Source organism: Ornithorhynchus anatinus, chromosome 2 (genome assembly GCF_004115215.2).
Source record: "Ornithorhynchus anatinus isolate Pmale09 chromosome 2, mOrnAna1.pri.v4, whole genome shotgun sequence".
Taxonomy (NCBI): domain Eukaryota; kingdom Metazoa; phylum Chordata; class Mammalia; order Monotremata; family Ornithorhynchidae; genus Ornithorhynchus; species Ornithorhynchus anatinus.
This window is the reverse complement of record NC_041729.1, coordinates 97,302,024-97,326,310: the sequence shown is the minus strand read 5'-3', so window position 1 is coordinate 97,326,310 and position 24,287 is coordinate 97,302,024. Positions and strand designations below refer to the sequence as shown.

At 46.0% G+C, this 24,287-nt stretch overlaps 1 protein-coding gene across 2 annotated transcripts in view; it reads right to left on the bottom strand.

Annotated features, from left to right (window-relative positions):
* Window positions 1-24,287, bottom strand: part of SOGA3 (SOGA family member 3) — a 67,964-nt gene that overhangs the window by 7,377 nt on the left and 36,300 nt on the right. Inside the window, exons 4-6 of one of the 2 annotated variants that reach the window (XM_029057977.2) lie at window positions 20,035-20,106; window positions 17,342-18,517; window positions 14,433-14,758 (exon numbers count right to left, since the gene is read on the bottom strand). In XM_029057977.2, the coding sequence (XP_028913810.1) occupies window positions 14,648-14,758; window positions 17,342-18,517; window positions 20,035-20,106 (1,359 nt within the window). In that variant the 3' untranslated portion in view covers window positions 14,433-14,647. The remainder of the gene's footprint in view (window positions 1-14,432; window positions 14,759-17,341; window positions 18,518-20,034; window positions 20,107-24,287) is intronic. The other variant, XM_029057978.2, reaches the window with a different exon arrangement.

Sequence of the window (24,287 nt, the reverse complement as noted above, 5' to 3'; positions counted from 1 at the left end):
CCCTCCTCTTCCAGCCCCGGCTCTGTAACTTTAGATCCGCTCATATTTGGTGTAAACAAGTTCAGGTCCAGGACTTTTTTAGCTTTTATAAAGGAGCCCGGGATTCTCGCGCTTGCCAAGCTGGGTTGAGGATACCAGGATCGAGCTGACGACGACAGCCAGTGCTTGGTTTCTTTAATTTGGGGGGAGAAGTGGCTTTCAGCTTTCCAGAAAGAAGCTTTTACCATCCCACATGGAAAACCGAGCAGTTCATTTCAGTGTCGCTGAGCACTCGGCTTGATTCCCTGCACACAGATCTCTCAGTATGAGAGCCTGCTGCAGAAAGCTCGTTAAGGGAGGACTGAAAGTTTAGCCAGCTCCTCCCCTCTTCCCAATCTTCCTAAATAGAAAACACTCTTAGGGAAAGAACTAGCTCTGTATTCATCTCCCTCTGATTTGGAGTCTTCTGAATGCAATACTTTCACCCCTAAATTCTGGCTCCCACATTTCCTTTTGCCCGGAACACTTCCCTAACTCTGCACCAAACTACACCCCTCTCAGAGCCCGCCTATAAAGTCACTTCCTCCAGAAATCCTCGCCTGATTCATCTCTCCACCATCCCAGCTGTACCATCCCTGCAGTAACCCTGTATTTATGTGTTTGTTTACTCCCTTAGGTCAACTGTTTATCCTTATGCTCACACTCTTCACCGTGGTTTATTGGTCCGTTGATGTCTTCTGTCTCCTTCTTCTAAAGTGTAAGCTCCTTGAGCAAGGGAATAGTTCTGAAAGCCATGATCCTATCCATATACCTACTAATACTCAGTTGGTACCTAATGTTAGGTTTTCTCTGGAGTCAAAATATGGAATTTGAGAGAAAAAAATCCTTTAAACAGAGTGTCTGGGGTGGGCAGAAACAGCCAGAAGTTGGGTATTCACTCAGGTTTACATCCTTCTCTCTCAACTCTAACAGCTCCTTTTCTTTTAGCTGTGTTTGTCCAAGTTACCCCACAACAGGTAACACAGCAGGAGGAGGCAGGAATCTATTTCAGACCTAATAATAATAATGTTATTTATTAAGCACTTACTATGTGCCAAGTAACTGTTCTAAGCCTTGGGGTAGATAGATACAAGGTAATCAGGTTAGACACAGTCCTTGTCCCACATGGGGCTCACAGTCATAATTCATTCAATAGTATTTATTGAGCATGCAGAACACTGTACTACACACTTGGAATGTACAATTCGGTAACAGATAGAGACAACACTGCCCACTGACTGGCTTACAGTCTAATCAATAATAATGTTGGTATTTGTTAAGCGCTTACTATGTGCAGAGCACTGTTCTAAGCGCTGGGGTAGATACAGAGTAATCAGGTTGTCCCACGTGAGGCTCACAGTCTTCATTCCCATTTTACAGATGCGATAATAATAATAATAATAATAATAATGTCGGTATTTGTTAAGTGCTTACTATGTGCCGAGCACTGTTCTAAACGCTGGGGTAGACACAGGGGAATCAGGTTGTCCCACGTGGGGCTCACAGTCTTAATCCCCATTTTACAGATGAGGGAACTGAGGCCCAGAGAAGTTAAGTGACTTGCCCACAGTCACACAGCCGACAAGTGGCAGAGCTGGGATTCGAACTCATGAACCCTGACTCCAAAGCCCGTGCTCTTTCCACTGAGCCACGCTGCTGAGGCACAGAGAAGTAAAGTGACTTGCCCAGAGTCAAGTGGCAGAGTGGGATTCAAACCCATGACCTCTGACTCCCAAACCCGGGCTCTTTCCACTGAGCCATGCTGCTTCTCAATGAAGCACTGAATCATAATGATTCAGTAAGGCTGGCTTTGCCAGGTGTTGCCTATCGTGGGGAGTTCCTTTATCAATCAATGGAATTTATTGAACGCTTTCTCTATCCCAAGCACTGTAGTAGGCACTTGTGAGAGTGCAATGCAGTAGAGTTTAGTCCCAGACTAAGCCCCCCTTTTCCTCTGCTCCCCCTCCCTTCCCTGTTGCCCCAACTTGTTCCCTTTGCTCTACCCCCATCCCATCCCCCTCCCCTGAGCACTAGTATATATATGTACATATTTATAATTCTATTTATTTTATGTGTATATATCTATAATTCTATTTATTTATATTGATGCCTGTATTCATTTTTTGATGCCTGTCCCCTCCAGACTGTGAGCCCGTGGTCGGCAGGGATTCTCTATTTGTTGCTGAACTGTACTTTCCAAGCACTTAGTACAGTGTTCTGCACACAGTAAGCACTCAATAAATACGACTGAATAAATGAATGAGTTGATAGACATATTGTCTGCCCACGAGGAGTTCTAAAAGCTGAAACCATGGCTGTCGCTTAATCTTAAATTCCCTCCACATTCTAGGTACTGACTGCTAGAGTGTGAGTAGGGATCATTATCTACTATTTCTATGTATTCTCCCTGGCATGTTCATAGTACAGTGCTCTGGACACAGGAGACACAAGATAAATACTGTGGATTAATTGAGTCTTAAACACGGCCCTCCTTAAAAAATGATCTTCATTAACAACAATAAAACATATCGACCTGAATTTTCTGGGTATTTCCTGCTTGAAGGATCTGGATGAAATTGAGGCCATGGCATATTTTTGGACCTTGGATTCTCTACATAATCTGAATGAGTAGCCCCAAGCCGAGTTCACTAAGAATACTGTACTCACGCACACAGCCCATCTTTTCCCAGTCTATTGCACTCGGTGTTTTATTTGGTCCTCAAATCCAATTAAGGTGTTTTGCTAACTCCGTCCTGACACCGAGCCATCTAGTGACTTATTTGGGTGGTATGAGAGACAATGTTAGGCCAAACTGTAACAGCTGAATACAATTTTTCATCCTTTCAGTTTTACAGCAGGTCTGAGAAATCCCAGTTCAGAAATATTTAAATGATATTTAAAGTAGAGCTATTTATGATACATTTGATTATGCTGCATTGTTTATTATTTAGTCAGCCTTGGACGTGTTTTCCTTTTCTAATTTCTGCTTTCTTTTTGTCTGTTGTCTCAAACTGGGAGTCGCACTGTCTAGAAGAGAAAGGAATAAGACCACGAGCACTGTCATCAGTCAATACTATTTATTGAACGGTTACTAGAGCACAGTCCTGGGAGTCAGAAGGACCTGGGTTCTAATCCCAGCTCCGCCACTTGTCTGCTGTGTGACCATGGCCAAGTCACTTCACTTCTCTTTGCTTCAGTTACATCATCTATAAAATGAAGATTATGACTGTGAGCCCCAGTGGGACAGGGACTGTGTGCAATCTAATTACCTTGCATCAACTCCAGCACTTAGAACAGTGCCTGACATATTGTAAGCACTGAACGAATATCATTATTATTAATAATAATGTTGGTATTTGTTAAGCGCTTACTATGTGCAGAGCACTGTTCTAAGCGCTGGGGGAGATACAGGATCATCAGGTTGTCCCACATGAGGCTCACAGTTAATCCCCATTTGACAGATGAGGGAACTGAGGCACAGAGAAGTTAAGTGACTTGCCCACAGTCACACAGCTGACAAGTGGCAGAGCCGGGAGTCGAACCCATGACCTCTGACTCCGAAGCCCAAGCTCTTTCCACTGAGCCACGCTGCTTCCCATATTACTGCTATGTGCACAGCACTGTACTAAACACTTGGGAGAGTACAACAGAATTAGCAGACACCTTCCCACCCCACAACAAACTTATGGTCTAGAGGGAGAGACAGATATTAATATGAATAATTTGTAATATATGAATTTAAAGATATAATGAGTGAGACAGACTAACCAATAGTACCTCCAGTCCAGGATTCTGACTGCAACAGGGACAACAGGACAGATGGAAGATGGGGGGTTGTTTCATCTGGACAGTCAACCCATGCAATGTGGCCATGGACAGTCCAGAGACTATCGCAGCCAAAAGGCCAGCCTGGAGGGCAGCAATTGGAGGAAGAAGTTACTCTGCTTCAGCGAAAGCTTCACAAAAAGCTAGATACCCTCAGACAGAGACCAAATCCACTAATTCAGCAAGGATCTACCTTTTTGGCTAATAACATGTAAAGGAAGTGTCTGAAAACAAGAGGTACAGAGAAAATATTTGAAGGATACAGAACAAAACTTCAGGCATTATGGCAACTCAACAGAAACCTGAGAGACAACCTGAGAGAAGCAGCGTGGCTCAGTGGAAAGAGCATGGGCTTTGGAGTCAGAGGTCATGGGTTCGAATCCCGGCTCGGCCACCTGTCAGCTGTGTGACTTTGGGCGAGTCACTTAACTTCTCGGTGCCTCAGTTCCCTCATCTGTAAAATGGGGATGAAGACTGTGAGCCCCACGTGGGACAACCCGATTCCCCTGTGTCTACCCCAGCGCTTAGAACAGTGCTCGGCACATAGTAAGCGCTTAACAAATACCAACATTATTAACTGCATAAGCAGACCAGCATGGCATTCAGCAATCGAGAAAGGAGCGACTACTTGAGTAAAGGCTTTGACGGGATCGTGAGCCAAAGAGGGAAAAAAAAATGAAAACGATGCAAGAGTGAAACAACAAACAGGGCAGTGCGAACGAGGAAGATCTTTGTGTGGCCTCTACAGTCCCAAGAGCTATGCAGTCACCTTTTCAGTAACTCAATCAATCAATTGTATTTACTGAGCACCTACTGTGTGCAGAGCACTGAACTAAGAGCTTGGGAGGGTATGATGTAACAGAGTTGGTGGAGTTTACAGCCTTAGCCTGTAGCTGTACTTCATTCTCAGTTGGTCTTCTTCAAGTTCAAAAGGCCACTGAAAGTATTTGGGGATGCACCCCGGAAGATTACCATTTTGTCATCCTTTCAAGCATCCTATGGGCACCATCAGAGACAGAATCTTCGGCTGCATGGACCACGGAGCTGACCCACGAATACTGCTGCTCATGATCTTACATCTACAGTATCCGAATACTTCTGACCCCAAAACACTCCCTTTTTAAAAATGCTCTTTTTAATTTAATGCTATGTGCCACTGGGGTAAACACAAATTGATCAGGCTGGACACAGTCCCTGTCCCACATAGAGCTCACAGTCTTAATCCCCATTTGGCATATGAGGTAACTGAGGCACAGAGAAGTGAAGTGATTTGCTCAAGGACACACAGCAGACAAGTGGCAGAGTCAAAATTAGGACTCATGATCTCTGACTTCCAGGCCTGTCCTCTAACCATTAGACCATGCTGCTTCCTGCTGACTTCCTTGAATATAAGTATTTCTTACGAATTCTCTTTCGCTTGTATTGACTGAGTCAAATGGATAGAGAAATCAATGTATAGTTCTCTATCCAATAAGCAACACTGCTTCACTCTGATTCCCTTCAGCAGATATATTTCCTAATTCTCTTCCAATTGTATTGACTGCACCAAAATGGAAGGGCCATTTTGCTCCCTCACCCTACCTCACTGGGGGGGTGGGGGGGGGGCAGGGGCAGGGGAGAGAGAGAGAAAGGAGGAAATGAGTTAAAGCAGAGCCATCCTCTTTGGAGACTTTTGTGGAGAAGCTAATACTCCTTATTGGTTTCATCCGGAAGCTACAGGCTCATGGGAAGGATGTGGGCAATTCTAACTGATGGCATCCACGTTGCCACCTATTTGGCTTTGGGTGGATAGAGTTTGGGTGCTGACCAGATTTGGCCCAAGCCCAGAAGCCTTGGGAAAGCTTGGAGTTAGGCCCATCCAAATTCCATCAAGACCAGCGTGACACAGCAAAATTATCATCATCATCCTCATCATCCTTATTAAGGACTTACTAAATGTCTGTTTTAAGTGCCGTGGTAGATACAAGTCAATCAAGTTGGACACAGTCCCTGTCCTATATGCGGCTCACAAGCTAAGTAGGAAGGAGTAGGATTTAATCCCCATTTTACAGATGAGTTAACTGAGGCACAGAGAAGTGAAGTGATTTGCCTTAGGTCCCTCAGCAGACACATAAGAGAGACAGGATTATGAGCCAAGTGCTCTACTAGGTCTATGCTCTTTCCATTAGGTCACACTGCTTTTTCAAACCACCACAGACCACTGGATGGTGGGCTGTGCCCACCCACACAAAACTTTAACTATACTCTCTGGGGTCCCTGCCTGAAAATGAGCAATTCTTAAGTTTTAAAATTTACTCACTGCTCCTACCAAACCATGTCAAGGGAACTTCAGAACCAACCCTTCCTATTAACCTGTGTTGCCCCAGAATGCATTGGATTTACATGCCATTTTTAGAGAAAAATGAATTTAACCCAAATGCATAGGAATGGTAATTTGAAAGTTTGGGGACTCTGCTGAAGCTTGGCCCCGATTAGACTGATTGTGGTTTGGGCCCAGTCAGACAGAGCCCTACAAGCTCCATAATGATAAAAAATAATTATGGTATTTGTTAAGTGCTTAACTATGTGCCAGGCAACTGTGCCAGGCACTGGGGTGGAAACAAGCAAATCAGGTTGGACACAGTCCCTGTCCCATGTGGGGCTCACAGCCTCAATCCCCATTTTGCAGATAAGGTAACTGAGGCACTGAGAAGTGCAGTGATTTGCCCAAGGTCACACAGCAGATATGGGACTTGCAGGCTGGTCCTAGAACAGGTAGGGCTCCAGTTGGACAGATTTATGTGCAGAAGGCAGATTTGCTTCTGTTGTTCTCAATACTAGGGTAGGTCCTTGTCATCTGGGGAAGCAGCGTGGCTCAGTGGAAAGAGCCTGGGCTTCGGAGTCAGAGGTCATGGATTCGACTCCCGGCTCTGCCACTCGTCAGCTGTGTGATTGTGGGCAAGTCACTTAACTTCTCTGTGCCTCAGTTACCTCATCTGTAAAATGGGGATTAACTGTGAGCCTCAAGTGGGACAACCTGATTACCCTGTACCTACCCCAGCGCTCAGAACAGTGCTCTGCACATAGTAAGCGCTTAACAAATATCAATGTTATTATTATTATTATTATCTTTCAAATATAGCACCCTCAGTCCACCTCCAGAGGATGGAAACAAAAATAATTTAAGGCCTGAGAAATGGCCTCTGTGTAAAAAGGCTAAGGAAGCTGGAAGAGAGAAGAGTAGTCTAACATCTTGTTCTGATTCACCCACTGATTGTAGTAGGAAGGATTTACGTTAGAAGACTGTCCTGGAACAGTCCTCTGGAAAAAGAAAATCAGACTCTTGTTTCCTAGACTGATTTCCCTGTGGTACTACCTATCTGATAAGTCAAGGAAGACCCTGTCCATCTCACCATATTTATGCTGCACTGGGTCAGATAGACACTCAATGGTATTTATGGAGTGCTTACTATGTGCAAAGCACTGTACTAAGCTCTTGGTCAATACAATAGAGTTGATAGATGTGTTCCCCCATCATAAGTGGTATTAAAATTTGGTTTTCCTAAAGGCCAAATTTTTCAGAGTGATCACCAAATCACTTTTTGTTGTCATTGTTTATCATATCAGCTTCCCAATCACTCCCACTTCATCCCAGCTCACCCTCTTCACCCCTCCCAAGCTGATCTAACAGCTCCTTACTTGTCCATCTCCAGTTTCTAACCTCCCCTCGCCAACCTTTTGTTCACACCACTGACTTACCAGGACTGCCAACCCCTCACAAAATGAAGGAGATCCCCATCTCTCCCGAAATTATGGGCCCGCAATTTGTCAGATCCAACTGATCCCTGAGTCTTCCAGATCCCAAGTGCATCACTATTCAGGAAAGACAGGACAACGCCTCGTTTCTCTAGGTGACAATTTACAGGAACCAACGCATCGGGAACCTGAACAATGAATTCCTACCAAGTTGGCTGACAGCTCACTCGTGTATGTTTGCTTTAGCAGGAGAGCTTGCTACCCCTTGTCTTGACAACAAATCACAACTCCATGTAGCGTGTGGACTGGGTCCTGGTTGAGCCTTGTACTGAGATTGACCCAATTTCCACTTGTCGCCTATTCTTTTAATCAACAGTATTTTTGGGTGTCTACTAGGTGCAGGACACTGACTGAGTTCCTCAGTGAGCGAAGAGAGACTTGGCCCCTTCCCTCAAGGAGTTTACATTCTAAAGGGAGTGAGCACATTCAAGGTTTCTTTCCTTCTGGCAGATACTGTTCTTCTGATCCACAAGAACCACCAACACCTTGAAAATGCACCTTCCCACATTTCCTACTATCTTTATTTTTCCTTTTCTGTTTGAGATGTGACCTTTTTTTTTTTTTTTGCAATGGGGATTAGAACATTCTATCTGTGGCTTGTTACATTTCTCCCCATCAGGAGAAATGCTCGTACTGGGGCTTCTCGATGAAGAAGCCATCTGTAATTTGGCGACAGCAGGGTCACCGGGAAATGATCAGAAACCTGTGGAGTGTCAGAATCAACATGTTTACCCCAACAGAGTGAACAGCCCAGCACTCAATATCTATCCCAGCGCTTAGTACAGGGCTTGGTAAGCACTGGACATGTATCACACTTATTAACATCATATATTCTTCATTTATAGTGAACGTGGTAGATGGAAAATGAATGGAATTTATTCCCACAAGAGATGGTGCAGCCAAAAATATCAGCAGATTCAAGAGGAATTTGACTAGATCCATGGCAGAGGGGATCATGATGGATTAATAGAGGGAAAGTTTAGGATGGAGAGGGGCACATTAGGTTCTAAGGAGCAGGACTGGAACAAATTCTATTAGTTTGCTAGTCAGAATGTTCCCATTCCTACTTAGTTATGGTATTTATTAAGCAATTTGTGCTAAGCACCGAGCTTAGCTCTGAGGTAATTAGATTAGACCTGGTCCCAGACCCACATGGGGCTCCCATCCAAACCCCAAATACCTGCCAAAACCCAGATGATGAGAGGTCTGCAGCATTTAACTGGAACATCTGGACCCAAAGCACAAGCCCGCCTGACAAATCTGGGACAGAGTTCTGCAAGCACAAAAAAATTCCACCCACATCAGAAAAAATGGGTTTTCTGACTAAAACCTCCCTCCTGACACTCCATTCTGAACTGACAACCGCCTAAAACACCCCATCCCATTGGCGGGGGGCTTGGGTCCGGAGGCCAACTCACATTCCAGCCCCAACTCTGAAGTTTCCTTTTGTTTTATGGGTCTGTGTCAGTTAAAGCTCAAAAATAGCCAACTGCATTCTTTATATCGACGCCAGACTGGGAAACAATTCCCATTATTGTGGGCACGGTGCTCTTCAGTGAGCAGGCCTTAACCATTTCTTCTTGGAGCTGCCAATGGCGGTGGATTGACTCCCTCAGAATGAAACTGTGCCCCCAAAGCCCATGGCTCTTACCGGCTCAGCATAGCCTCTGAAGTTCAACTCTACTGCTTTGAACTTAAGGCTCCACAGCTGCCTCCTGAACCCCCTTTTGTGGCAGGGAGAGAAGTGTTCTTTGCCACAGGGCTTCCGTCCCAGGACTCAACCTCCCCATCTGTGTTATTCCAAAGCTTGGGCACCGAGGCAACGAGGGAATCGAGGAAAAGGAGACGTCCCAGGACAGAGAGGCCCCCGAATGAATGCATCAAAGAGGGAGGTGGGATGGGGCCGGCTCTGAAAGCAGGGCGGTGCTGACAGTTGAGCTCCACCGCAACTGACTGAGGGGAGAGTGGCAAGAAGAAGGTCAGTGGTAAATGAGATCTCTCTCCCCCACCCCACCATTCATACACAGTCTCACAAACAGCCAAAGCTGCAGTGGATCTCCATGTGCCCGGGTGTGAGGACAAGGAAAGCTGGAGAATAGAAAATATGGGTGCTCACATTTCAGGGCTACAGTATGGGGAACCCCACCTGGGCCCCGGCCATCTGGTGGAAAGTCGCAGATGTAACTGACACTGACTCTCCTTGAACCGAAATGAAGAACAATAAAAACGTTTTGTACAGCCATGTAATTTTCTGAAGAAATATTCTACAGAATATCTATGATATCTGTGCATGGGGACTGCATTTTGGAGCATGACTGGAAGGAGATGGTGGGGAAATCAATGGTACTGAGTGCTTTCTGTGCACAGAGCACTAAGCTCTTGGGAGAGTACAGTACAATAGAATTGGTAGACACCATCCCTGCCCACAAGGAGCTTAAAGTCTAGAAGGGGAAAGAGACATTAAAATAAATTATGGAGGGGGAAACGGCATAAAGTGAGGTCATGTACATAATAACAATTATAGTACTTGTTAAGCATTTTCTATGTGTCAAGCACTGTTAAAGCACTGTGGTAGGTACAAGTAAATCAGGTTGGACACAGGTTGGACATAAGTTTCCTACAGAAACGCTCTGGGCCTGTCACTCCCCTCCTTAAAAACCTCCAGTGGTTGCCTATCAACCTCCGCACTGTTGGCTTCAAAGTTCTCTATCACCTTGCCCCCTCCTACCTCACCTCCCTTCTCTCCTTCTATAGCCCACCCCGCACGCTCCGCTCCTCTGCCGCTCACCTCCTCACGGTCCCCCGTTCACGCCTATCCCGACGTCAACCTCTGGCCCACATTCTATCGCTGTCCTGGAATGCCCACCCTCCTCACGTCTGCCAAACTATCTCTCTTCCCCTCTTTAAAGCCCTACTGAGAGCTCACCTCCTCCAAGAGGCCTGCCCAGAATGATACCACCTTTTCCCTCTGCTCCCCCTCCACCCTCTGCTCCTCCCCCTTCCCCTCCCCTCCGACGAGTCCCCTTTCCCTCTGCTCCTCCCTCCCCCCTTCCCCTCCTCTCAGCGTTGTGCTTATTTATGTATATTATTTATTACCCTATTTATTTTGTTAATGAGGTGTACATCCCCTTGATTCTATTTATCATGATAATGTTGTCTTGTTTTTGTTTCGTTCTGTCTTGCTCTGCTGTCTGTCTCCCCCGATTAGACTGTGAGCCGTCACTGGGCAGGGCTTGTCTCTATCTGTTGCCGAACTGTACATTCCAAGCGCTTAGTACAGTGCTCTGCACACAGTAAGCACTCAATAAATAATATTGAATGAATGAATGAATAAGTGCTGAGGGGATAAGTATGAGTTAAATATCAAGGGTTAAAGAGGTTAGAGATCAATCAATCATATGTATTGATGATGGCATCTGTTACGTGCTATGTGCCAGTCACTGTACTAAGTCCTGGGGTGGATACAACCAAGTTGAGTAGGACACAGTCCTTGTCCCTTATGGGGTTCACAGTCTCAATCCCCATTTTACAGATGAGGTAACTGAGGCACAGAGAAATGAAGCGACTTGCCAAAGGCCCCACAGCAGACAAGTAGAGGAGCCGGGATTAGAACCCATGACCTGACTCCCAGGCCCATGCTCTATCCACTACATCATGAGCACTTACTGTGTGCAGAGCTCTCTACTAAACACTTGGGAGAGTATAACAATATAATAGACACATTCCCTGCCCACAACAAATTTACCATCTAGATCCTAGTGTTTAGGCAATGCAAGAAGGAATGGTGAATGGGGGAAATGAGGATTTAGGGAAGGCCTCTAAGAGAAGATGTGATTTTTATAAGGCTGTGGAGGTGGGGAGTGTGGTGGTCTGTCAGATATGAAAAAGAAGGAATTTCTGGGCCAGAGGGAGGGTGTGGGCAAGGAGTCAGCCAAGCGGGTGGAAATTTGATGGAGGCTAATGAAGGTCCCAGACTAGAACTGACAAAAGGAAAGTCCAAGGTCTTACGATGGGGAAAGGAATTTCCTATTTATCCCTTCCCTCCACTCTGGACTCCGACACTGAGCAACCCAGTCTGAAGCAGCATGACCTAGTGATTAGAGCAGGGGCCTGGGAGTCAGAAGGTCAAGCGTTCTAATCCTGGCTCCGCCACTTGTCTGCTGTGTGACCTTGGGCAAGTCACTTCACTTCTGCCTCAGTTATCACATCTGTTAAATGGGGAATTGAGACTGTGAGCCCCACATGGGACAGGAACCGTATCCAAACCAGTGTTTACTACAGTGACTGACACGTAGTAAGTTTTTAACACATACCCCAGTTATTATTATTATTATTCGTCTGCAGGCTTGGGAGTCAGAGGTCACGGGTTTGAATCCCGGATCTGCCACTTGTCAGCTGTGTGACTGTGGGCAAGTCACTTCACTTCTCTGTGCCTCAGTTCCCTCATCTGTAAAATGGGGATTAAGACTGTGAGCTTCACGTGGGACAATCTGATCACTCTGTATCTACCCCAGTGCTTAGAAAAGTGCTCTGCACATAGTAAGCGCTTAACAAATACCAACATTATTATTATTATTATTATTATTATTATTCGAAGCCATTTCTCAGAGGCATTCCTAGAGAAAACCTGCAGATGGCATCCAAGCACTTTGTCTCTTTTTCTCTCTGCAGGGCATCCTGCCAAGTTGAATGACACAGCAGGAGAGCTTGGGGGCTCCTGGGGAGGGAGACCATTGGGTAGCCGGCTGGCCCAAGACCTGAAGAACAGCCACCCAGTAGCCCCCAGGCCTACTGCTGCCCAGAGAGAGGTCTCCTCTCAGAATGATGGCAGCTTATCCGCCAGGCCGGAAGCCACCCTCTAGATTATAGATTTCAGGAAACGCTGGAATGAGAGGGAGAACCCGTATTTTCCAGGAGGAGTGTGTTCACTGAGGAAAGTGTGTTCAGAGGAGCCACATGGAATATTGGGAGTAGAGGACCTGGGTTTTAATGGGCCACTTGCCTGTTATATGACCTTAAACAAGCGTCTCCTTCTCTGTGTCTCATTGTCCTCATCTCTAAATAGGGGGACAAAATACCTGCTCTCCTTAATAATAATAAATAATAATGTTGGAATTTGTTAAGCGCTTACTATGTGCAGAGCACTGTTTTAAGCGCTGGGGTAGATACAGGGCAATCACGTTGTCCCACGTGATGCTCACAGTCTGAATCCCCATTTTACAGATGAGGGAACTGAGGCACAGAGCAGTGAAGTGACTTGCCCACAGTCACACAGCTGACAAGTGGCAGAGCTGGGATTCAAACCCACGACCTCTGACTCCCAAGCCCAGGCCCTTTCCACTGCGCCACGCTGCTGCTCTCCTTCTCCCTTAGATGGTGAGCTCTGTGTGGCAGAGGGACTGTGTCCATCCTGATTATCTCGTATCTTAGCCTAGTGCTTGGTATAGTGCTCGGCACACAGTAAGTGCACAGTACCACAGTTATTCATTTTTTAAACAAAAAAAGCTGGTAATGGCATGCATCAGATCTGGTCTCTCCCAGACCCTGAACCTGCCCACTTCCTCCCTCTTCAGGGGATGGTCTCTACCAGAGCTGGACTCCATGTTAGGAAGGTCATTCATCCAGGTGTGTACACGACAGCCTGGTGTTCATGTAGTCTGTTCCCTGTTCATCAGTGTGAGTATGTATTGAGGGCATGACACAGCAAAGGGGTGTAATGGTATTTATTAAGCCCCCAATGTGTGCCAAACACTGTGCTAAGCACTGGAAGAGAATGAGCAGTGAAAATGAGGCAATCGGTCCTTGGCCCCCACCAACAGCTCCCAGCCACCAGAGACCTTGCTATCAATCCATTGTATTTATTGAGTACTTACTGTATGCAGAGCACTGTATTAAGCACTTGGGAGAGTACAGCACAAGAGACTCCCACTCCTTGCACACAACGAGCTTACACTCCCATTGCCAACATTTAAGTCTCTTTCCACATTAAACCCAAGTGTCAAGGCTTTGACTGCAAGCTGGGCCAATGACTGCTGCCTTCAAACATGGCTAAGGTCCCTCCCCAAGACCACAGTTGCTGGTTTGGATTCATCACATGTCAGATGCACAATGATGACCTCTTATTCTGTTTAAAGGGACACTCTATGCCCGTGTCTGCATAAGCAAAGTACCTAGGAACCGAGCTCTAAAAATACACTAGAAACATCTGGATAATTCAGCATCCTAATCTCCACTCTCTGGCAAACCCATATGTTAAAATGTATACAGATAATAGAGGCTCAAATGATCTGAGAAATGCTACCACATAATCCCCTGTCAGAAACCACAGTCCTGCCACTGCTATGGGCCAAACTGTTAAAACCTCCCTTTGATGTCAGGAACAAACCTCTTCTCTTGCCATCAGGTGCTTCCAGACCCTCCCACCATGATAGCACCCATATCTAAATTCACAGGGAAATGCTGTACTGACCACATTGGTTTAATCATTAAAATGACACATCCTAGCCAAGCTCTATTAACTCCCCCAAACTACCAGAAAACATGATCGAGGAATGAGCTTTTGGGCTAACATCAACACTTGGCATTCAAAGAAATCCCACTAGTCAGAAATCAGAACTGGAGAATTACCAAGCCACTTTCTCAAAGGTCAAAGTCAGGAATAGGGAAAAGGATATAGTACAGCCCTTCCAGCTCAAGACTGAAGAGCTCTATTAGATCCTTCAATTCTGGAATTTACCAAAGAGATTCCAGGAAGAAAAAGATAAAGCTTATTTACAGAAAATACCTTTTCTTACCTGAAATATATATCTGGTGGACAGGATTCTTAAGCGGTTCAGTTGCTTCTGGAAGTGGGGATGTGCTTTTGGGTTGTTTTTTTTTCAACAAGCAGTCTTCAGTGTTTTTATAGCATTGGATACTACAGAAACTCTACTTCTCTTCTTATCTTGGAGGGTGAACAAAATAAACAAACTGAAAATAATACTACAACAGACAGGAAATGATGAAAGGTTTACAGTACAAAAAACAGTGTAAAAAGGAAGACAAGTTTAAATATTGTTGTATAAGAGAGGGATGAAAATAATACAAGGATGAGGATAAGTAAAATGATAGGCTGGAACATCTGGGGAGGGAAATACAAAGACAAAAAGAATGGTTCATTAGTGACCCAGCCAGCCCAGAGTTCCATCAGCTAAATGCAACTGTTTCTGCTAAAAAGAGGAGGAAAGAATTTTGTGAGAACCAAGGGGAATCAGGAGGAAGTACGTTTAAGGCCCTTTTTACCTCCCTATCAGAGGTGCTCTTCTCTTTCAGGTGATTTTAATGAAAAGCCTCCAACTCAGAGCACCTGTGACTTCTGCCTCAAGCAGAACTCAAAGCCAGATGGAAAAATCAGTTAAATATTTAGGCTTCAACTGTCACGCTTCAATAGATTACACAAGGGAGAAAGTCTTTCCCAACATCATGCTGCAAAGAATCAGACAGACCAAGGTCAGAAGGGGTGCTGTTTTTCTTGAGTTCTGAGGACTAGAGAAAAGCTAGTGGTGTGCAGTGCTGGAATGTGTGTTGACTCCCCCTGAAGAAGAATCAAGGTCTAGCTGAATCACCCCAGTACTCATCCACAGTGAACTGTGGGCAGAATGAATCTATGAAGTGTGGTGACTGTCGTCCATCCTGTGAGGACGTGTGCCAATTTCATGGTGTTAAAGGGGGGCCAATGAGGGGAAAAGCCACTGTTTATCCCACACCTCGTTTGGGCTTTCCCATCTCAGGTCTCTGACTAGGCCTGAGTGCTTTGAGTAAAGCTTAAAAGACTTAAGTCAGGGCTCTCTGGCCCATAAGCTCACTGAAGCCGGCCTGCTTGGCCGCCCAAGCCTCATCCGCTTGCTTTCCCGCACCTTCTTCTGCCTCCCCACGGCCAATGAAAAGTCTGCTTCCCATGTATGACTGAAGCAGGACACAGGCCCCACCAGTCCATTGGTTTCTCCTCATATGACAAGGTCCAAGAGATCAGCCGATGGCATGACTCCATGTTGCTGCGTTGTTCCTGCCGGCTGACTATGGGCCTGTGTGACGAAGAGAATTGCTGCTGATTCTCCTGCTGCACCTCTATAGATATTAAGGAGGAAGAGACCTGCTTTTCTTCCTACAGATATAACACCCCAAGAGATGGCTTATTTTTGGAGGTACAAGGAGAATGGAATGTTGATGTTTAAGGCTTTCAAACTATCTCCAACTCCCTCTCGGCTCAAACCTTAAACAGGGTTAAGAGTTGTTTAAGGCCGAAGTCCTGGAATGCCACTGAACATCACTTCTCCCACTCCCGGGTCATACCTACTTTGTCCTAGCTCTTATTCCAGCACTCCTGAGAACCCATATAGACCAGCACCTCTGAGTCAGGCCTTGAAGGCACCCCCTGCTCTACAGGACCTGGAGAAAATTCCCGGGCAATGAAATATGAAGAAGGATATTGTGAAAACAAACCCAACCCCTAGGTGTAAAAATATTTGATGGTGTTAAGCTTCAGTCTCAAGGAGAGAGGATGAAAGATGAATTAAAAAAGGAAGATATGAATTAAGAAAAGTTCTGGCCTGAAGAAGCACCATGGAAAAGAATGAAGGGGTAAGCAGGCCCTAAAATGCATCAAGGGTGGAACAGAGGGGCAATTGGAACGATTCTGTATCCCTCTCTCCTTTCACCAAGTTTCTGGAACTAAGGGAGCCCATCTGAAGGGGTCAGATGTCCCAGCTTCACTAAGAGAAGCAGCGTGGCCTAGTGGAAAGAGCACAGACATGGGAGTCACAGGATCTGGGTTCTAATCCCAGCTCTGCCACTTGTCTGCTGCGTGACCTAGGGCAAGTCATTTAACTTCTCTGGGCTTCGGTTTCCTCATCTGTAAAATGTAGATTAAGACTGTGACCCCCATGTGGAACAGGGACTGTGATCAAACCGATTATCTCGTATTTAGCCCATCACTTAGTACAGTGCCTGGCACATAGTTAGCACTTATATACCACAGTTATTAAAAAGGTTCTACCTTTGGAAGTTGGGGTAATTCTGGTCTTTTAGTACAGATCTTGGAGCACAAGTTCTGGGAGATGGAAGCAGCACTCAATGTACACATTAATCGCATATCGGCACTCCCAGCATCCCTCAGGGATGAAAGACCTCCTAGTAATAACAATAATAATGATAACGGTACTTGTTAAGAGCCTATATTTTCCAAGCACTGTTCTAAGCCCAGGGGTTAGCTAACAAGTTAATCAGGTTGGACACAGTCCCTGTTCCCCATGGGGCTCACAGTCTTAATCCTCATTTTACAGATGAAGTAACCGAGGCCCAGAGAAGTGAAGTGACTTGCTCCAGGTCACAAAGCAGACGTATGGCTGAGCCGGGATTAGAAGCCACAACTTTCTGACTCCCAGGTCCGTGCTCTAGCCACTAACCTAGGCTGCTTCTCTAAGCTCCTTCATCTTCCACCCACTTTTCTCCACCTTCTGCTCTCACAGATGCAACGTGTGGGGTGTTTTGGGGGCCCGAACAGGGCCGTTGGGCGTAGAGCTCGGGAGTCCCCAGACAAAGCATCCCAGACTGGATGTCACTGAATGGGAGAGTCCAGGGACTTCTCCAGCAGCCATCCCCGGGCCCTGACCCAGGACCAGTGGCAGCCACGGACCTGACACTGGCTTCCGGAGAAGGACCGTACCTGGCTGACGGACAGCGGTTCTTCCGCCCCCCGATCGTCGGCCGACTTGGGGACCTCCAGCCTGTCGATGAACGTCTGGAGCTCTTTCCGGAAGGCCTTCATCTGCGCATTGATCCGGTACAAAAGCTCATGCTCCCGGATCCTGCTGCCGTCGTCCTCCTCATCCATCAGTCCGAACAGGTCCCCGTTGGCCACGTAAACGCGCGCCTCGCTGATGATGGTGCTGGTGTCCGAGATCAGCCGGTCGATGGTCTTGCCCAACCGCTCGGCTTCGGAGCGGATGTCTTTCATCTGCTGCCGGTCGGTGAAGTTCTTGGGCCAGGTGGCGGGGGCTGGGTAGAAGGAGCGGGTGGGCGTCAGGCAGCGGATGTTGCGCACCTCCTCCGAGTCGCTCTCGCCGCCGATGGGGCCTTCGCGCTTGCGATGGGGCGGGCGGGCGTCGTCGTCGCTCTCCTTCTTGCCCGCGTCGCTCTCGGCGTCGCTGTCCCTGGGGCTGCCCCGGATGCCCAGGTGGGAGGCGAGGTCGTAGCGCTGCATGTTGGACATGAGCACCCGGTTCTCGTACTGCAGTTGCATGACCTTGCCGCTGAGCTCGTTGATCTGCAGGCGGGCGGCCTTCAGCTCCTCCTGCAGGGCCTCCATCTTGGCGCCGTCGTGGTGCCGGTTGCTGTCGTGGGCCCCAGACTTGAACTTGTACTTGTTCAGCTCGGCCGTGACCCGCTTGTTCTGCTCCTCCAGGTCGGCCACGTTGCGTCGCAGCAGCTCCGTCTCGTCCTCCACCAGCTGCAGGTGCTGCCGCAGCTCCGACAGGGACTCGCTCTGCTCCCTCATCAGCGGGTTCACCGACCCCGAGAAGTCATCGCCTCGCAGGTCATCGAGCTCAGCCTTCAGGCCTCGGTTCTCCACCTCGAGCTCCACGATCTTCCGGCCCAGGATGTTGGCCTCCTCCTCCACCAGCCTCAGCCGGAGCTTGAGCTCGGCCTCCCGCGTCGTCGGCGGCCCCCCGGCCTCCCCCTTGGGCAGAGGGCTGTCCAGGTCGCCGTAGAACGACCTGTATTTCTGCAGCTCGTGCTCAAATCGGTCCTTCTCCTTATCGATCTTCGCCATCTTCTTCCTCATCAACGCCGCTTCCTCTTTGACGAACTGCAGCTGGCATTTCAGATCTTCATTGTCCTCCTCGTGAAAAGAAAATAGGGGGAGAGAGAGAGAGAGAGGAGGGAGGATGGATAGAGAGGGAGGATGGAGAAAGAGAGGGAGATGGGAGAGATGGGGGAGAAGAGGGAAAAAGACATAGGAGAGGGCAAAAGAGCAAGAGAGATGAGAGATGGGAGAGAGGGAGGAGAGAAGAAAGAAGAAGACAGGAGAGGGAAACACAGCAAGAGAAATGAGAAACAGGAGAGAGATTGAGGCAAGATGTGGGAGAGAGGAGAGATAAGGGGGAGAAAGGGAGAGAGAGAAAGAGAGAGAATGATTTTATGGAAATGAAGACAACCAACATCCTGTTTTCTCAGGCTCAGACTCAAAGGAAAACATCTAGACCGTTTCCGGGAAAGTTTGCCATTTGTTGGCCAACTATACATTCAGGAAGATTTAACACGGGATGAACGCCGAAAGTGTAGGAACTGCCATTACAGCCACTGGCATGAAGAAGCACCTAGAATGATTCCTCACACAGAATGACTGCTCTGATTAAACTTGAAGGCAGGGGCAGAGACACCACTGAGTTAGCCAGGGTAGCCAGAAGCAGGGGCTGCAGTAGAAAGGATCTGGGTTACCCAAAAGGAGGAACACCAAAATGGTAACGGGTCACGGGGGTGGAGAGGGAGAGGAGACGTAGAGTCATTTCTCTAGAGGTAGTTATAACTAGGACTGGTGAATAGCAATCTGGGATGGGTTAGCTACAGTCTTTCTTCAGAAAAGAGACTCCTTCCATTCTGTTGAAGACATTATTTTCAACAATTAAGCAATGGTATTTTTTGAGCACTTACTGTGTGTACTGTCCTACAGTAAATGCTTGGGAGAGTACAATAAAATAGAGTTGGTAGACTGCCCTGCCCAGAAGGAGTTTACAAGTCTAATTGATCAATCAATGGTATTTATTGAACTCTTACTATGTGCAGAGCATTTTACTAAGTGCTTGGGAGAGTGCGATACAAGAGAATTAGCAGAGACATTCTCTGCTCATAATGAGTTCACAGTTTAAAGATATGTATATAAGTTCTGTGGGGTTGGGGGTAGGGCAAATAACAAATCTCTAATTACACTTTAGAGATTAGCCTCTTAAACAACCAGACTGAAGGGAAACAAATGATTAAGGCATTTTGCTGAGGGATTTGACAGATATACTTGTTTACAATCCAGGAGGGAGCTTTCCAGAACTGGGGAACCTAGACTCTGATCTCAAAGCAGTAATAGTCATTGGGCGAGTTGATATTTATAAAGAAATCATTCAAATTTAGAGAGTGCTTATAGGATTAAAAATTAAAAAAATCAAGAAAATATATGTTTTATGTGTGTTTAGCTTTTCCAACTCTTCTAAATGAATAGGTTTTAAGACTTCACTTATATGCCTCTAAGCAACGGACACCTTACACCTAAGCATTATACGGATGAATGACCATGCAAGCAGCCACTAACATGTGTATTAACTGTATTGCAAGGAACAAGATAAAGGTATTTTGATCTTGGCTTACCTCTGGGGGAGTCTGCTGTGATTTCTTTTCAGATTTTTGTAAATCTTTGCTCCCTCTTCTTTTCAAAGATAACTGCAACAACAAAACATCAGTCTAGTTATAGTTGGCTCAAAATAAAATATAATTGTACTTCATTTTCTGGAACACAGCTGTGAAAGAGAGGCCCTTTAATGAAAGTAATGAATGTCCAACTAAAGGCAGCTACAAAGATGTCAGATCAATCAATCATATTGACTGTGTGTGTGTGTGTGTGTGTCCTGAGTCTTGAACGGTTTCGCCAAGTGCAGAGGGGAAGCTGAGACAAGACAATTTTCAAGAAAGGCTGAGGAAGGGAAACAAAACTGGATTGAATTGAGGACAAAACCTGGATGTGGTGTCCTGAATTACCCTCCAAGGGTTGACCTCACAGCCTAAAAGCCCCAGCTTCCAGGCAGCTCTACTGTTCATAGCATGCAGGGCAGATGTCAAGACTCCATATTCTTCTCTGATGGATCTAGCAAACTTAAATGGCTTGTTCCCTTGCTTTTAAGCAATTAAATACTTTTTTTTTTTGAGAAGGGAGAAATACATGAAGGTAGCTTATTCTTTGGTAATAGCTTCAATCTTAAATTCTGAAAATAGAATACTCTTCTCACACCATTACTGCTGTCCTTTATCTCACGGAGCAAGCTCCTTCACCTCACTGAACTTCTAAAGAGTGGGAATAATAATCACTGTCCTTCCAACCTCTCAGGGCTATTGTGAGGACATTTGCTATCACTCATGTTGGAGTGCTTTGAAATTCCAAACATTCAGTTCTGCCAGGAGAAGCAGCATGGCCTAGTAGAATGAGCATGGTCCTGGGAGTCAGAGGACCTGAGTTCTAATCCTAGGTCCACCACTTGTCTTTCCTAAGACCTTAGACTCGTCACTTAACTTCTCTGTGACTCTGTTTCTTCATCTGTAAAATGCAGATTAAATCCTACTGGCTACTTAGACCATGAGCCCTATGTGGACAAGTCTACGTAGGGAGTACCTAGCCCTACTGAGAGCTCACCTCCTCCAGGAGGCCTTCCCAGACTGAGCCACCCCTTTCCCTCTGCTCCTTCTCCCCTCCCCTTCCCCCAGCCCGCCCTCTGCTCTTCCCCCTTCCCCTCTCCTCAGCACTGTGCATATTTGTATATATTATTTATTATCCTGTTTATCTTGCTAATGAGGTGTATATCGCCATGATTCTATTTATCTTGATGAAGTTTTTTTTTTTTTTTGCTCTGTTTTGTTTTGTTCTGTTTTGCTTAGCTGTCTGTCTCCCCCATTTAGACTGGAGCCCATTATTGGGCAGGGATTGTCTCTATCTTTTGCCGAATTGTACATTCCAAGTGCTTAGTACAGTGCGCTGTACATAGTAAGCACTCAATAAATACTACTGCACGAATGAATGAGTGAATGAGTAGGATTTAATCTGATTATCTTGTACCTATCCCAGCGGTTAGTCCAGTGCACTTAACAAATACTAATATTATTATTAGCACATGTTTTCATGCTGTGCTAACATTAGGGAAAGTTCTTCCGACAACATGCATCTGTCCGGATCAAACATATTTATTAAACACTTATGGTTTCCAGAGCACATTACTAAATATTTGGGAGAGGAGAAAAGAACAGAGTTGGTAGGTACGTTCCCTGCCCATAAGGAGCTTACTGTCTAGAGAAGGAGGCAAACATTAAGTAAATTATAGATATATTCATAAGTACTGTGGGGCTGAGGCTGGCACGAATATCGAGTGTTTTAAGGGTACAGAGACAAGTGTATGAGTGACAGAAGGAAGAAGGAGTAGGGGAAATGAATGATTAGTAGGGAAGCACTCTTGGAGGAACTGTGATTTTAATAAGGCTTTGATGGTGGGGAGAGTGGTGTCTGTCAGATATGAAGGGGGAGGGAGATCCAGGGCTGAGAGAAGATATGAACAAGGGGTCAGCAGCGAGACAGACAAGATTGAGGTTCAGTGAGTATGTTGCCATTAGAGGAGCTAAGTGTGTGGGCTGGGTTTTAGTTGGAAATCAGTGAGATAAAATAGGAAGGAAAGAGCTGATTGAGTTTTTTAAATCAATCAATGATATTAAATGAGCTGGGCACAGAACACTATACTAAGTGCTTGAGAGAGTACAATAAAACAGAGTTGATAGACATGTTACCTGCCCACAACTAGCTAACAATCTGAAGGAGAAACTTGTCATAAAGTGATGCAAAGGTGAATAGGCAACCACTGGAGGTTCTTTAAGTGTGGGGAGATGTGGACTGAACTGTTCCTAGAAAAAGGATCTGGGCAGCAGGGTGAAGTAAGGACTGGATGGGGAGGAGGTAGGGAAGTCAGCGAAGAGACTGATGCACTAGTTAAGGCATGATATGATAAGTGCTTGGATCTCCATAGTAACCATAGTAACTTTTTGGATAGAGAGGAGAAGGCAGATTTTTGAGGTGTTGTGAAGGTAGAACTGATAGGATTTAATGACAGAATGCCGAGGTCATAGATTAGTGAGACAGGGAAGATGGCAGAGCTCTCTATAGTGTGGGAAAGTCAGGGGGCGAATAGAGTTTGTATGGCGAAATGAGAAGTTCTGTTTTGGTCATATTAAGTTTGAGATGTCAGTGACACATCCACGAAGAACTGTCCTGGAGACTGGAGATGTGAGACTGTAGAAAAGGTGAGAAATGAGGGTTACAGATGTCGATTTCGGAATCATCCGTGTAAAGATGGTAGTTGAGGTCATGGGAGTGAATGTGTCCAAGGGCATGAGTGTAGATGGAGAATAGAAGGGGACCCAGAATTGAGCCTTAAGGGACTCCCACAGATCGAGTGCGGGAGGGGAAGCAGGAGTCTGAGAAGGAGCAGTGAGGGAGGTACGAGGAGAACAAGGAGAGGACGGTGTGAGTGAAGTCGAGGTTAGGTAATGTTTTCAGGAGAAGGGAGTCACCCATAGTGTTGACGATAGCTGAGAGATCAAGAAAGATTGGGATGGAATTGGCAAGAAGGAAGTCACTGTTGAACTTCGAGAGAGTAGTTTATGTGGAGAGGAGGGGGCAGAAGCCAGGTTGGAGGGGGTCAAGGAGAGAACTGGAGGAGAGGAAGTGGAGGCAGTGGGTACAGACAAATCACTCAAGGAATTTGGAGATGAATGGTAGGAGGGAGTTAGAGTGATAACTGGAGGATGCCACGGCATCAAAGGAGTTTTTTGTTTTTTTTTAGGATAGGGGATGAAGTCGTTGGAGGAAGGAATCACTGGAAAGTGAAGGGCTGAAGATCGCAGTCAGGGAAAGGAGAAGGGGAGGTGGCAAGTGCTTTCATGAGGTGTGGCGGGATGGAGTCAGAGGATGGAGTTAAAGAGTGAGTAGGAGGAAGAAAGGACTGGAGAGGTGTAGGGGAAATTTGGAGGAGAGCACATCTAACGGTTTCAATTTTATTAAGTGCATGGTAAGGTCATTTGGGTCAAAAATGGGAAGAGTATGGGGGTTTGAGGAAGGCGTGATGTGGTTTTGGAAGAAAACATTGGGCATATGTGGACAGTATCAGACACGGGATGAATGCGATCGTGTGAGGTTTTTCTTAAAGGGGGGCTCTTAAGAATCCAGCTCCAGCTCGTAGAGGGCAGAGAACATATCTACCAACTCTGTTTTATTGTACTGTCCCAAAGTGTAGTACAGTGCTCTGCCCAGAGTAAGTGTTCAATAAATACAATGGATTAATTGACTGAAAACTGGGTGTACATACCTTCAATATATTACTATAAACCACAGTTTCCTTGGTCATCAGTGACATCTAATGGATGCCTATTTAGTTCTAGGAACTAAGGGATTGGGAGAAAGCAGTGCTAGCAGGACACACATTTCCTGCCCTCAGGAAGCTTACAATTGTATGGGGGAGACAGATGAAAATTATTTATATAATGAAAGGCAGATGCTTATTATTCTTTTATATTATTACATACTTACTACATGCCAGGCACTGCTAAGCACAGTGCTTTGCACACAATAAGTGCTCAGTAAATACAAGTGAATGAATGAATGCACTAAGCACTGGAGGAGATACAAGATGATCAGGTTGGACCACTCAATCACTACTTAATTCCTATTATTATTATTAGTAGTAATAATAATAGTAATAATAATAATAGCATTTGTTAAGCACTTACTATGGGACAAGCCCTGTTCTAAGTGCTGGTGTAGATACAAGGTAATCAGGTTGGACATGGGCCCTGTCTCACATGGGGCTCAA